The sequence below is a fragment of the Microcebus murinus genome, chromosome X (genome assembly GCF_040939455.1).
Source record: "Microcebus murinus isolate Inina chromosome X, M.murinus_Inina_mat1.0, whole genome shotgun sequence".
NCBI classification, from domain to species: Eukaryota; Metazoa; Chordata; class Mammalia; order Primates; family Cheirogaleidae; genus Microcebus; species Microcebus murinus.
In genome coordinates, this window is record NC_134136.1 from 26,107,303 (window position 1) to 26,122,645 (window position 15,343).

A 15,343-nucleotide genomic window follows, 5' to 3' on the forward strand; every position below is an offset into this window, starting at 1 on the left:
TATATTTTTAGTTGGCCAATTAATTTCTTTCCATTTATAATAGAGACGGGGTCTCACTCTTGCTCAGGCTGGTTTCAAACTCCTGACCTTGAGCAATCCTCCCGCCTCAGCCTCCCAGAGTGCTAGGATTACAGGCGTGAGCCACCGCGCCTGGCCAGGCATCTAGGTTTTACCTTATCATACAGTGTTGAAGATATTTTCATCCTTGATTATTATAAAAATTCAGCTAAAACCTTATTAGAATACTTTAAATGCATAATATACTTTGGGGTTATTAGGATAATTTTGTGTATTCTTTAGGCTAGAACATTCTCATTGATCATAATAAGAGAGGAGAGAAGCCCAAGAAAATCCAAGTCACTTGTTCAGTAAGAACAAATGTTATATTTGTGCTGGATGGTCATATCAACATGGATTTTGGCAGAAAACTTCCCATCAATTTGACAGATTTCACTTGTGATAAATGTACTTCTAGAGGGTTTTCCATAAACCACTCAGTTATAAATGGATATTTCTGAAGTAATCTTTTCTGATTTGTTTTCAGTTCTAGTTTCTTCCCCCCCCCCAACTGTACCCTATAATGATTTAATTAAAACATTTGAGTTGTAGAGACTAGGAAACTTTTAGTAGCCTATTTATACACATGACATCATTTTATACTATTTTTCCCCCTCCTGATTTCATTTAGTAAACTGGTTCTACCTTCTTGCTGGAACTCAAGGGAAACTTCTGTTTGACAAAGCTAGGTCAAAGAGAATGAATTCTTCATTGTTGCTTTCTCCAGAGTTTATGTTGAAATCATCAAGTCCTTGAGGGATTAAGTTAATATACTCATTTTGTATCTTGCTAGAACTAAATTTAGGTAGATGAAAGCAGAAACTTGGAAGGTTGGTTTTTATGTTTGTTTTAAGATTTATTATGTATGATTGGAGTACCTAATTTTCTTGTTGTGAAATTTAAATAAATAGAATAAATATTTTTAATGCAAATCCAAGCTGAAAATTCATCTTAAAGAGATCATTAGCATTTATTTCATGACATTTTCTTGATTTCATGACATGTATTTTAAATGCAAATATCATGGGAAAATCTTCTGGTATATGCTCATGAGACTGCATTTGTTGCTTATTGATTATTTTGTATTTTATAGTTGGCTAGTCAAGTGGCTGACTAATGAACGCAAGGTCTGTGTCAGAAAATAAATGCAACATCTTTTATACACAAGCTAAGTTATACAAGCTAAGTTCATATGAAGTGATCTGGGAGGCATACGACCTTTGTGCTCTATATCTCTTGCTGAAATTCTGAAAGTAAACTATAAATGATATGAGGTGTCAGGTCAAAATCTTTCATTGGTTTTCAACCAAGGGAACTATTGAATATGTTCATGTGGCTCTGTCTGTATTATGAGGGGTCATACCATACCATAGTACTATGTTTGCTATTTACCTTGTGAAGGTATATTCTTGGTTGGCACCATGGTGCTGCATATAGATCAGAGAATATTATATAAAATGGTTTTGTGTAATCTCTCTGTGCCTTGGTATCCTAATCAGTAAAATGAGGCTAATAATAATAATACCTACATAATAGATAGAGACCATCTTTAACCCATTTATGTGACTTATCCAAAACCATATAAGACCCAGTCTCTACTTGAGGAAATTCATGCTCTCTAGTGGGAAATTATTACTATGATAAGTGCTATAATCAAAATTTGAACTAAGACCTTAGGAGTAATAAAAAAAATACTTTTGTTTCCAGGTTCTCAAAAGCATACTGTAGCTCAGGAAAGCACTCTACCTTATTGGCTACTAGCAACTGACATTGTGCTTTATAAGTTACTGAATTTTAAAACTCTGTCACCCCTTCAATGTCTGTGGGTTACGTGTTCATGTTCAGTCAACATCTATAGCTTTGAGTCTACATATAGTCTCATTTCTACATTTCATGTAAAAGAAAAATGTCTGTCTTAGCACATTCTATTATGTTGTTAATAGAGGGGGAAGTGGTCATTCTAGTACCTTCCTATAATAAAAGATCACTACTTAAAGCTTAACTAAGAGGGTTGAGCATAATTATGGATAGTTTGTGAAATTTGGGATATTGAGAGCCCAGTGAATGTCTGAAAATGGAAAAACTTTTCAACTTGGTGGATCAAGTTTGTACTTAAGTTCTTGAACAAATTCATTGTAAGTACTCTAGAGGCAGTCCTTATGAAAGGATTTAGATACCAGGACAATTTTTTTCACAATTAAGGCACCCAAGGAATTTCATCAAGAGCGATGTCTTCTCTTGCATTACTCTCTGAACTCTTAAGCTGAAACAAGTGGCCAGTTGTGTCTCTCTTCTGTCGCTATTGCTTGTGCAGCCAGCCCTGCCTATAGAAAGGAATAACCAAGTTTTTTATACCCCAAGTTAGAATGCATGTTTTTTACAGAAAGTGTTTCAAAGGAGGATGGAGGTGAAATACTACCTACTATTGGTATGGATCTTAACGTGTATTATAGATTAAATAAAATTTTTAAGGCTGACTTGGGAATTCAGCCATCATTGAGAACTTTGTTTCTATAGGAAAGTGAGTGGCAGAATTAACTGTGTATGTTGGATCAGGGCTATAAAGGGCCCATGTATGTTGAAAACATCAATAGTATTGATTATGGCCATTAAATAGGTCATTTCTTTTGAAATAATTATAACATTATTAGCAAATAGAATGGTATTTGGAGAGAAGTCAATTTTGGAATTTTATAAGAAAAACCTTGACTGTGATTCTGGTGCTGGCACAGTAATTTGGGGCTAGAACTTATGACAACACAGTAAGAGAAATTCTATCAATGTTTACTGAAATAATCTACTGACTATAAATCATTCTGTCAGTTACATACTAACATTTAAGTTCAACCTTCCTAATCCCTAATTGGCCAAACTGTTATCAAACCAAATTACTCAGCAGGGAGGAAGATAGGAACTTGAATGGACACTATTAAAGTAAGTTTAGAACTTCTTAAATTTATCTTGCATATGTCAGACTTTCTTTGTTTTATCAGAGAGCACCTCTCATACATACTGAGTTTTATTGGCAGGTTTAACATGGCTAGAGTATTAAATGCAGAGATGTAATATATGTCATTGGTTTTCAGGAGCCCCTATGAAAAGGCTTGAAGTTGTGGGTTGGAAACCTTTGTTGGCATCAGCAAAGTCAAAGAATTATAGAAAAGGTTAATAGCCACTTCATATTTTCCAGCTTTATGCAAACTGTGATCTATATATTGATGTATAAGACACACCACTGTTGTCTTAATATCTAGGTGAAAAGAAAGAAAAGATAAGTTTTCCATATCCAAATCTTTAGACTGGAAAATGTTTGTGATTCATGCTATTAATAAAAAAAGAAGAAAGAAAAGTTTGAATCATCTGCTTTGACCTGTACATGTATAAGGGTCATTATAAAGGTTAGTTCTTGGGTTGCCTGTAAGTTTTCAGGCAAAGGGATCTACAGCTTATCTTTTTTATATTGTAACTGATACAGTGATTACACATTACATACGAGGCTTCCAGGACTAAGTATAGTTGTTGATTTATTTGTAGCTCTTATTTCATTTCAGTTATTCAAATACATGAAGAGTCCATTGTGAGAAACACAGAGTAGAAGAAATTTGAGGTCTATCAAAATCAACACTAATACAATTGTTGCTTTGCCTAAAATTATAAAGTCAAAAAATTAAAGCTATGATTTCATTATGGTAGTATTTGTAAAACACAGTGACATAAATGATATTTTGACAGAATTTCTGTCACTACCTTGAGGAAAAAATCCTTTATCCAAATTAAAACTAAGAAAAAACTAGGGAATACTATGGGACCAAAACTTTTAACAAAGTTATCACTACTTAGCATAGAATCTGAAGCCCACTGGGGGAAAGTGAAGTTTACAAAATATAGGCGGGGCACGGTGGCTCACGCCTGTAATCCTAGCACTGGGAGGCCGAGGCAGGCGGATTGCTCGAGGTCAGGAGTTCGAAACCAGCCTGAGCAAGAGCGAGACCCCGTCTCTACTATAAATAGAGAGAAATTAATTGGCCAACTAATATATATAGAACCTTAAAATCTGTACCCACATAATATGCTGGAAAAAAAAAAGTATCATACAGATTTTGTAAATTAAAAAAAAAAAAAATTTGCCGGGCATGGTGGCACATGCCTGTAGTTCCAGCTACTCTGGAGGCTGAGGCAGGAGGATTGCTTGAGCCCAGGAGTTTGAGGTTGCTGTGAGCTAGGCTGATGCCACGGTACTCACTCTAGCCTGGGCAACAAAGTGAGACTCTGTCTCCAAAAAAAAAAAAAAAAAATATATATATATATATATAATAATTTTTTGTTAATACTGAATTCTTTCAAAAACCCTTTTTTAAGTTTTCTAAAAATTAAAATCATTTTGTCTACCATGTAATCATATTTTGCTTAAGCTTTTAAGTTTTAAATATTTGTTATAATACTTAGTTCTTTTAAAAGTTCTTCCTATGCCAGTCCAAATAAGCTGTTTTTGTTTTCCGTGTGGAAAGGGTTGTCTGCTTTCACTTTGGAAACCATTGTTTGAGTTGCACCTTTGGATACATGTGTTCTAAGAGCTAAATAACTGCTGTACAAATAAACTTTTAGACACAAACCATTCCTGAATTGGGGATTTTTTTTTCAAATTGAAGAATATCGGTTAACAGAACTAATAGTGAAATTAACTTAAATCATTGGCTGACTTTTCTGTATTTTTCCTATGAAAAGTATGTTATAATAATAACATATTCATACCTCAGGTGTGATTTTCAGTTTTAAGTGATTTATAGTGTTAAATTCTTAAAGGAGTAAATCATTTTATTTTGTCAGATTAATTTTGTAGCTACATCAGAAAACTAAATGATGAGATTATTTGTAAAAGCTACTTGAAGTAGGTACATGACAAGTCATTGGGAGGTGAAATATCTCCAGAGTGATAATCATAGCCATTTAGAGGTTATTTGTGTGTTATAAAGATAGTAATCATAACAACAGATTTTTAAATTACTCTATTTAATACAAACAACAATCATATGTCTGGGTACATTGGTTCAATAACAAGCGTAATTTTAAACAAAATTATATATACTAACTGCCTTCTCTATTCTTGTTGCTACCTTCCTAGTCTAAGCTTTTATCATTTCACAACTGGATCTCACACATACACACTCTCTCTCTGTGTCTCTCTCCTCTTCCCAGCCCCAATTCCATCAGTCATCACTGGTTTGAGTGGAGTGCAAAAACCTGAGGACACAGTGGGGACCAAGAGAGACCTAGTCCTTACTACATTGAGTTTACAGTATACCAGGGGAGACTGATATTGATAGGTAATTGGAATTTGATAAGTGGAATGTGCTGCAGAAGGAGAAGTTCAGGAACCGTGGGAGACTATCACAGACCAACTGTAAACCTAGCTGAGAGGAGAAAGGATGAGTAAATGGCCAGATGAAGAAGAAAGGAGGTCCGGGTCGGGTAAGGTAAATGTTCTAAGTAGAGCAAAAAGCACATGGAAAGGCCAAGATTGAAAAAGAACTTGAGCTCTAACCAGTGTTGTTATACTGATCAATACTCTTGCACATAGATTTCAGAGTGTAGATGGAAGTTTCAGAGATTGGGTTCTAGTCAGACCTAAATGTTAATCCCAACTGTGTAATTTATTGTCTTCATGATTTCAGGCAAATGACTTAATGACTGTAAACCTTGATTTCCTAATGCACAAAATGGGACAGTAAATTCCTGTCTGTAGGATTATTGTTAGGATTTAAATGAGGCAATGCATGTAAAGCTCTTAGTATAGTATCTGGCATATAATAAATGCTCAGTAAGTGGTGGCTGTTAATTAGGTAGAAGACACCAAACTTGCTGACCTCTGCAAATATTCGTTTTAGCCTTTGATTTTTTTTCCTCCAGTCCATTCTGAACATTATAGGTCCACAACTCTTTCTTGAAATTCAAAAATCTGAAAGCTCCAAAAGCACACTCTTATCATTTGGCCGCAAACTCCAACCTACTTGAGGCTGTGTATAGTCTTTATTTATCCTCTGTTTTGTAGAATATTTATGTGTTACTGTTAAATTTGAATGCATTTGAGTCAGTGTGTTACCCCAGATCCTGATGGGTATATTTTGTAATAGGTGGTACATATACCATATTCTTTTTTAAAATATGGAACATTCTGAATTCCAAAACACATCTGGCTTGAAAGGTTTCAGATAAGATTGTGGACATGTGCCACCTGAAGTCAGCTTTCTAAAATACCACTTTCGTCATGTCTCTTTCTGAATCAGAAAATCAAAAGGACCCCCAGTGATGGTCAGGTTTCATCTAGGCTATACCTTGTGGTTTTCAAGAATGTCTCTATTTCACCCTACGTATTCAATATTCCACCCTTCTACTTGAACCATTTGGTTTATAAGGTTGTTCTCCTCAGCTTCCCTGAAGTAAAACGCTAATGCTACACCTTTTGTCAGACTTCTCTTCCCCTCTTTCTGGCTATTCAAATCCTACCACCTCAATTATGGCACCCTTCTCTATAGTTTCTCAATGAAGCTATATTTATCTATTTCTTCTCTGAATTCTTATTGTACTTAAATGAATTTATTTATCAAATATTTGAGCAGATATTATATGTCAGCTACTGTTCTAAGTGAAAAAACAGTTGGCTAAGTTAAGGTGTCTGCTGTTAGGGAACTTGTTTTCTAGAAACTAGAGCACAAACAAGTAAATAAGTATATAATATCATTTCAGATAGTGATTAATGCTGGAAGATAATGAGACAGGAAGATGTGAGTGCCTAGGGAGAAAGAGAAGCTACATATCTTAGAACCTCATAGTTTAGCATTTAATTATATATTTGCTTTTATGTGGTTAGTTTTCACTCCCTGGTTAGATTGTAAATTCCTTAAGGGGAGAATCATATCTTAAACTTCTATGTGCCATAAAGTGCTGGGATTATAATGGGTGCTTGATTAATGTTTGGTTGAGAAATTTGTCTTTTTATGAAACGGAGAAAGTGAAAATTTATTAAATATTGAGCCTTACTTGGCTAACTCATTGATCTAAGGGTATCTTAGGTACAAAGTACATGCTGGGTTTTGAAACATTTATGTTTGTATAATGCTAGCTTTCTTTTTCATTTCTGTTGCTTTTTATTCATAGACTAAGACAGAACTTTCATGTCCAAACAATTTTTCCCATTTGAAATGGTTTAATACAAAGCAAACAAACATTCTTTCCATATTTGCAGAAGAAGCTACTACTCTTAAAAAGCTGAATTATTCCTGCAATTGTTTCTGCTTAATTCGGGTACTAAGTGACTTCCTCCAATTCATTACTGTGAACTTTTTTTAAGACCCAAGCAGCAAACGTACATTTTTAGAACTATTTGCCCTTAGTCCTGAAGCCAATTATGCTTGTTACACAGACGAGACTCCTGCATTCCCGTATTATAGTCACCCCTCCTGGCAGTTCAGGATTGAAGTTTATGGGAAGACAATTCATTTGAGATTGAGTATATCTTGTTATACCAGATTTATCTTATCCAGTAAGATAACATAGTCTTGCTTTGTGAAGAAAACTGAGGCCCTAATACTGTGATGTCATATTTGATCTCTTATAGATAAACATTTTGTTTTTTATACATTGAAAGAACATCTTGAGAAGAAAAGGAATTTTTTTCGTGTCATAAAAATGGTGGAACGAATTTTGATTTGTAATAGCAAAGAACTCTGGTGGGTTAAAATTTGAAGCTTTTGATTTGACAGTATTTCTGAGATGGTGTGCTTATGGTCACAAAAATATGAAAGTATTGCCCTGCTAAAATGATGAAATGGACAGTTTGAGATGTTAACAATACCAAAGTAAGGTGGAGAATTGGAGCTTAATGTCTGTAACTTCATCTTCTCAACTACTAGGCTTTTCAGCTTCAAGGTCAGGGTCATACATATCTCTTTAAATCCCCAGTGCCTAGCACACCACCAATTGATCTAACATCTATGCCTAAGTGCCAATGGTGATAGAGGACTGCAGTGCCTAAGATGACTTGTGGGTGTCTGAAAATGACCCTTACTGTTAGAAAGGAGATGAAACAACAGTTTGGAGTAATTTTAAATACACACAGTAAATAGTTCAATGAGTATAAAAGCCAAAATTTGTTTTCCAAAAGGTCATCTTAGACTTGAAAGAGCACAGAAAATTTCACCCCAAGATATGACTCCTTGGTATATAGAGTATTTTAAGTTAAAGGCCCTTAGAAATCAGCAGGCATTCGAAAGGGTTTTCTCTCTATCTCCATAAAGACCAGAGGGACTCATCAAGAAGAACAATTGTCTTTCCTTCCCTGTTACCTCAATTTCTGTTGCTGGAAAGAACTTCCAAAGAGAATGATTTACAAATCTATCTGTCTTCCCCCATTCATTCTCCCAAGTATCTATTCATCCTCCCTAGTAATCATTTATTGCTCCTCAACAAAATTACCTATATTCCTCATCTCCCCCATCCCCTCTAAAATGAAGATATATAAGTATTTGATTCTCATTGGGATATTGGGCAGTCATTCTCTGATTCTCCCTGTGTGCATGGTAACAAAATTTTCATAGCTTTTCTCATTAATTTGAGGAGGGGAAGTTGTCCCTTCACCTCCAAAAGAATTAAACCTCTACACTGAGCTCAGTTCTAAAAATCAGATTATAGATAGCTTTCTTGGTACTCAACTAACAAAAAACTCCTTATAATAAAGTTTATGAATACTTGAACAGAATGTTCAGCTTGGTTACCAGGTGATTGAATGGCCTTGAATTGTTTTCATTGGTCTTACTGGTTAGTTCAGGGTGAGTATAGGATTTGAAAACTTGGAGGATAGGCCCTTGAATAGTACTCACTACTTCCCTCTGTGACTGCTGCTGATCTGAATAGGTATGGGGCAGACATGTTGTCCAGAGAAATCAAACCCTGGATCTGCGGTTGATGTTGATTGCCTTCTTCGAGGTCCTTTCTAACCTGGAAAATACATGGAGGTTATAATAGGGTACTACCTCATCAAATCTCTCAGAATCTTTATATTGTAATTATTTCATTCCTCTGACCTTCAGCTAGACTGTAAACTCTATAAAGGAAGAGAGCATGCTTACCTTGTTTACCATTGTATTCCTAGTGCCTAACACTGAGCAGGTGCATAGTAGATGCTCAAATATTTGTTCAGTTGAATTGAGGGTGGTTTTCCGTGTCCTGTTGTCTCTGCCCTTCTTGAAGAGCAAGAAACTTAAAGCTGGGTACATAATTTTTGTAATGACCAATTTACTCATCTTCTTTCCCTCCCTCCCTCCCTCCCTCCCTTCCTTCCTTTTTTTTTTTTTTTTTTTGACAGTCTTGCTTTGTTGCCCCAGATAGAATGGAGTGCAGTGGCACTATCATAGCTCACTGCAGCCTCCCAACTCCTGGGCTCCAGGGATCCTCCTGCCTCAGCCCCTGAGTGGTTGGGACTGCAGGCATGCACCACAGTGCCCCATGATGTCTGGCTAACTGGGACTGCAGGCATGCACCACAATGCCCCATGATGCCTGGCTAATTTTTTCTGTTTTTGGTAGAGACAGGGTCTCACTCTTGCTCAGGCTGGTCTTGAACTCCTGACCTCAAGCCATCCTTTGACCTCTGCCTCCCAGAATGCAAGGATGACAGGCATGAGCCACCACGCCTGGCCTATTCATTTTCTTTAAAAGAGAAGAAAAATAGTCAAATAGAGTTCAATAAGTTTTTGAGTTGGTAGTGAGACTTTTGAATTATATGCAATTTAGTTGTCCAAATTCTGTGCTACCAGAGTAATTGTACAATGTTTATAAAACATTGTATTACCATGTAACATTAGCCATAAGAGAGTTGAATCTTTACATCTTGCTGTTTTTGTTAATTTCTGCCTGATTGAGAAAATTAAAACTTAATTTTCTTACAATAATGACTCTTGCATTGCAATCAGTACTTCAACATTAGAGTTTATAAGTAAGGCAGCCATTTCTCTTATTCTTAAGGGGTTGAGACTCTGGCATGATACTTTTATAGTTATACAATACTCATATAATACTGTACTAAGTTATATTTAATATAGATGATCATAAATGAAGTTTAATAAACTCTGATTGCTTGACTAATGCACAATCTTATTGCCTTTCCAGAGTTGATTTTAATGAAAATATATGGTCACTATACTTATTGGTGCAATATACCCTCATTGTAATGACTATTATCATTAGATTTGCATAATAAAAACTTACTAAAATGACTTTAATCAGTGTTTTTAATTCAGGGGTGTGACTCTAATAAGATTTTCTGGGGGGTCATTTTTGTTTCTTGGTTTTTTAAAATTTTTTTTAACTCCATAGTAACTCTGTAGCTTGTACACAGGAGTAAAATCCATATGTGTTTACTTGTATATAGTGTGAAAGAGAGAGGCACCCATCTATATAAATTACATTCAGATCAAATTTGAGAGCTTGTCTCTGAAGAGCATCATTATAAATGAAAATGTATTCTAATACTGTACAACCATTTTCAAATGTGTTTTAAAGGTCAGTTCACATAAAAATTACTGTGATTTAATGTTATCAAAACACAGCTCTTTATGGTTCTCTGAACTTTTTTCTTTTGGGTGTTGTTTTTGTTGTTATTCTCAAGTCTTTTAGTACCCTTCTTTTTTTGATTAATATATAAAGACAATTGTGTGGCAGAAATCATTTCTTTTATATAGCAAAACATTTAATTATAACTTATACAATGACTTCAATGCATTTTGAATATACAGTGGTCAAAAGTCACCTCTTCTGAAACTCAACCTCTTCATATCTGCTTAAAGATTTTCCTTTTCAAGGCAGGTCACAGTGGTTTATGTTTATAATAATCCTAGCACTTTAGCAGATTGCTTGAGTCTAGGAGCTTGAGACCAGCCTGAGCAAGAGGGAGACCCCATCTCTACAAAAAATAGAAAAATTGGCCGAGCATGGTGGCCCATGCAGGCAGTCTCAGCTACTCAGGAAGCTGAGGCGAGAGGATCGCTTTACTCCATGGGTTTGAGATATGATGAGGCTGTTACACTCTAGCCCGGGTGACAGAGCAATATCCTATCTCAAAAAAAAAAAAAAAAAAAAGATTTTCCTTTTCAATAGACTTTTTCTTCTGAACAGTTGTAGAGTTCTAAATAATGTTATCATAGTTGTGAAGTGGGATATTTATGAAAGCACATTTTTACATGAGGGAAATCTATGAGAAAATATCAATATTAGATTAAATGTACATAGTTATGTAGGCTATACACACTGTGGTTGAATGAAATTTATAAATCAAGAAATCAGAGGTAGTGTTTTTCTTTATAGTTCTCTATCACAAGTAATTGGGATAATTTTTTACATGGGTATAATTTCCTATGTGCCTTGGGGCACTCTATCATTCTTGAAGATATCTGTTAGGAAAACCATAATTATTTTTTTTTTGCTTTTGAGATATTATCTTGCTCTGTCACTCAAGCTGAAGTGCAGTGGCCTGATCATAGCTCACTGTAGCCTTGAACTCCTGGGCTCAAGCCATCCTCCCACCTCAGCCTCCAAGTAGCTGGGGCTACAGGCATGTACCACCATGCCCAGCTTAAAAAAATTTTTTTTTTAAATTTTTATTCAGCATATTATGAATTTTTTTCAGCATATTATGGGGGTACAAATGTTAAGGTTATGTATATTGCCCTTGCCTTCCCTCCCCCCTCAAAAAATTCTTTAAGAATAAAATAAACAGGCCAGATACAGTGGCTCACTCCTGTTATTGTACCACTTTGGGAGGCCGAGGCGAGAGGATTGCTTAAGGCTAGGAGTTCAAGACCAGCCTGAGCAAGAGCAAGATCCTGTCTCTACAAAAAATAGAAAAATTAGCTGGGCATCATGGGGCATTGTGGTATGTGCCTATAGTTCCACCCACTCAGGAGGCTGAGGCAGGAGGATGGCTTGAGCCTAGGAGTTGGAGGCTGCAGTAAGCTATGATGACACCATTCACCATTGTTCTCTAGCTTGGGCAATATAGCAAGACCCTGCTTCCAATAAATAAATAAATAAACAAATAAATAAATAAATAAAATAAACAGTGCAATCCTTCTCTGGTATTATTTCTGACCAGGTGTCTGCATTTGGTTTATCAACAACTAAAACTCTAAAGTCAAGGAGAGCCCTAGAAATAGAAGTGTATCTAGCAAAATGGACATTCCAGGTCAGAGGGAGCAATGGGAGCACAAATGGCATATGCATTGTGAACAGGATTTCAACTTTTGTTTTCTGCAGCACAGGGATCATGAGGGAAGAAGTGGAAGGTACCCTAGGGCTGAGTCATACAGGGCTTTGAATGCCATATTAAGGACATTTGTCTTTATTCTGTAGGTCTGCAGGCATTGAATATTTATGAATGGGAGTGTGATAGTCATTCATAGTCTTTATTTAGTTTCAATGTGTCAAACACTGCCTTAGGCAGTAGGGGTACATTGCTAAACCAGATAGACAACAATTCCTGTCCTGTAGAGCTCACATTTTTAGTGGGGAAAACAGACCAAGATAATAAATTATAGACTATGTTAGGAAAAAGGAACATAGGAAAAGTGGAGCATGTTAAGCAGGTCAGGAGTGCAGTAGTATGTGGAGGAGGCAGATGTTTTCCATTTGAAATAGGATGGACAGAATAGGCTTTACTGAGCAAAACCTTGGAAGGGGGGATGAGTGAATAAGCCATATGGACAGTAGAAAAGAGCCTGCCAGGAGAGGAAAGAGCCAGTGCATGTGGCTTATTGCCTTACTGGGGAGTAATGAGGGGGTCAGTGTGACTGGAGCTGAATGGAGAGAGTGGTAGGAGATGAGATCCGAGGGATATGGAGAGTGTGCAGATCATTAGGGCCTTGTAGGCCATTGTAACAACTTTGACTTGTATTAGGAGGGAAAACAGAGCCCTTGGAAAGTTTTGAGCCAAGGAGTGACATGATATAACTTCAGTTTTCATAGTATCACTTTTTTGTGTTGAGTTCAAAATTAACTGTAGGAGAGCGAAGATGGAAACAGGGAAACAGGAGGTTACTACAGAAATCTAGGTTAGTGCTGATGATGACTTGAGCCATATCTTTGTGGACTGCAGAAAGATTATCATGGGACTGGACAACTGCTTGACTATGGGGAATGAAGGAGAGGGAGGAGACCAAATTGACATCGAAGACTAAAACCCAGACAAATGGAATGCAAGTGGAACCACTAACAAATGTTTCCCTCTTATTTGTAAAATGAGAGGCTTTGACCAGATTATCTCAAATTCCATCCAACTCTAATAGTCTCTAACTTCACACTATGTGTTTTAATATGTTAATTTAAAAAAAAAAGAGAGCAGTAGAGGGGAGAGAAGATCTAAGTCTTTTCCCACAAGACCAGGTAGAAATATTACTAGCAATACTTTTTTCTTGTGTCTGTCTCCCATGGTTGAACTGTCAACATGTATACAATTGAGATACAAATTTGAAGCATTTTAGAAACATGTATACCTTATCTTGGAGAATTTGACTAAAGCAAGTCATATTTTCCCTTAATTTACATTCTTTCTTTGAAGATATAGATGTGTTTCTAATCTGTATTTTATAACCCCAAAGGAAGGGAAGACAGGGAAAACAGTAGTTGCTTGAAGAATTATATCATCTGTCTCAAAAACCCAGGTGGACAGGCATACATCTGGATGGTAGCAGGGTTAGTTGAGGCATTTTTGATACTTTGCCATTTCTTTCTCTGATTTTGCATCAGAGGAAATCACAAAGCTTGTCATTGTGCATAAAACAGTTTTCTGTAACTCATGGGAAAAATTAGAGAGAAATACCTGGTAGAGAGAGAGTCATAGGGTGAATTCATCTTTCTTAAAGTGGTTTCAGTTCTGATATAAATAATCCCCCCTGTTTCCTAGGCAGTAAATATTGATTGGGGTTTGTGTCATCAGGATGTGATGAAGACATAGTACAGAGATTGGAAGTTTAGATCCCTTAGGGAATCAATGGATTAAAAGTAGAAAAAGAGCTAAATATATAATAGTATATTTGCCCTGGCTGATTTAGAGGAGGATGATCTTTAACAGCACTGGTTTGGTGGTATTTGAAGACAATTTCCTGAGATCTTAAGACCAAGGAATTCTCACTTACTTAAAAATCTTAATGGGATCCTCCCCACCAGTTAAAAGACCATGTTTTTCTTAGTGAAAAGGGATATGAGCATGCATGACCAAGTTGAAAAACATTATTCAGCTTGTATTATAAGAAATAAATATATAGGATGTGGCAGAAGGGTTAAATTGTATTCCTAACAGATAAGTTAAAAAAATCTGGTTCTTTCTTGGTCACAGCCCTAATTGGCATTGTAACATATTTTATAATATAATAAGAACTCCACTTGTATATTATTGTAAGGTCTTGAAGTATCTTCTGAGGCATGGAAGATTACTAAATTGTCAGTTATTACTTAGTATTGTTGTACTCTAATTCTTCAAATAGTAGTACCCATATATGTTATGTGGTAGTTTTCTAACTAGAATGAACCATTTCCAATGATTCTTAGTATTAGAAAACCACATGCAAAAAAAAAGTGTTGGGAGTTTTTGAAAATTGAGTATGTATTAGTAGAATCACTAAGTTCAATTTTATTTAGAATATTTATAAAAGTATCCTTTAAATATCCATCACATGTAACACTGAGTTCTTAGACCAACCTGTTTTATTATATTTTACTACTGTTAAATGTGACATTTTTCTTACTGTGCACTTTTATTTAATTTTGGTATCTTAAAAACATGATTATTCATTTCAAAAATTCAAAAAACCTGCAAGGGCTGATGATTTTGTTATCTCTTTTCTTACATTCGAACACTGCGGTAGTGATATCTGATCCAGAATTGACTTTGGGACTTTGAGAGCCATATTTAAAAACAAATGGATATCCTCCCAAACCTTTATTTTTAAATCTTTTTAAAAAGCTGCTTTTTTTTCCTTTTGTAAATAATGTATTATTTATATATTTAAGTTTTCTAATTCTTTTTGACTATTTACAGTTGATAAAATAAAAAAATTATTCAATTATTATTTTGTTGCTCAATGAATTTCTCTTATCTGACTGGTATTTCTTCTTTTTGTTTGTTTCCTTTTGGTTTTACTAGAACATTCAAATAAAAACTTTGGCAGATGATGTGGTAAGGTGGTCTTAGCAGCACGTTATTATATTACTTATGCATGTTGCCTTTTAATTAAAATGGG

At 35.5% G+C, this 15,343-nt stretch overlaps 1 protein-coding gene across 3 annotated transcripts in view; it reads left to right on the top strand.

The window, feature by feature from the left end:
• The window catches only part of DIAPH2 (diaphanous related formin 2), an 824,298-nt gene that overhangs the window by 32,255 nt on the left and 776,700 nt on the right, over positions 1 to 15,343 (top strand). For all 3 annotated transcript variants that reach the window (XM_075999380.1, XM_075999381.1, XM_020285092.2), the window contains exon 2: positions 15,247 to 15,279. In XM_075999380.1, the coding sequence (XP_075855495.1) occupies positions 15,247 to 15,279 (33 nt within the window). The remainder of the gene's footprint in view (positions 1 to 15,246; positions 15,280 to 15,343) is intronic.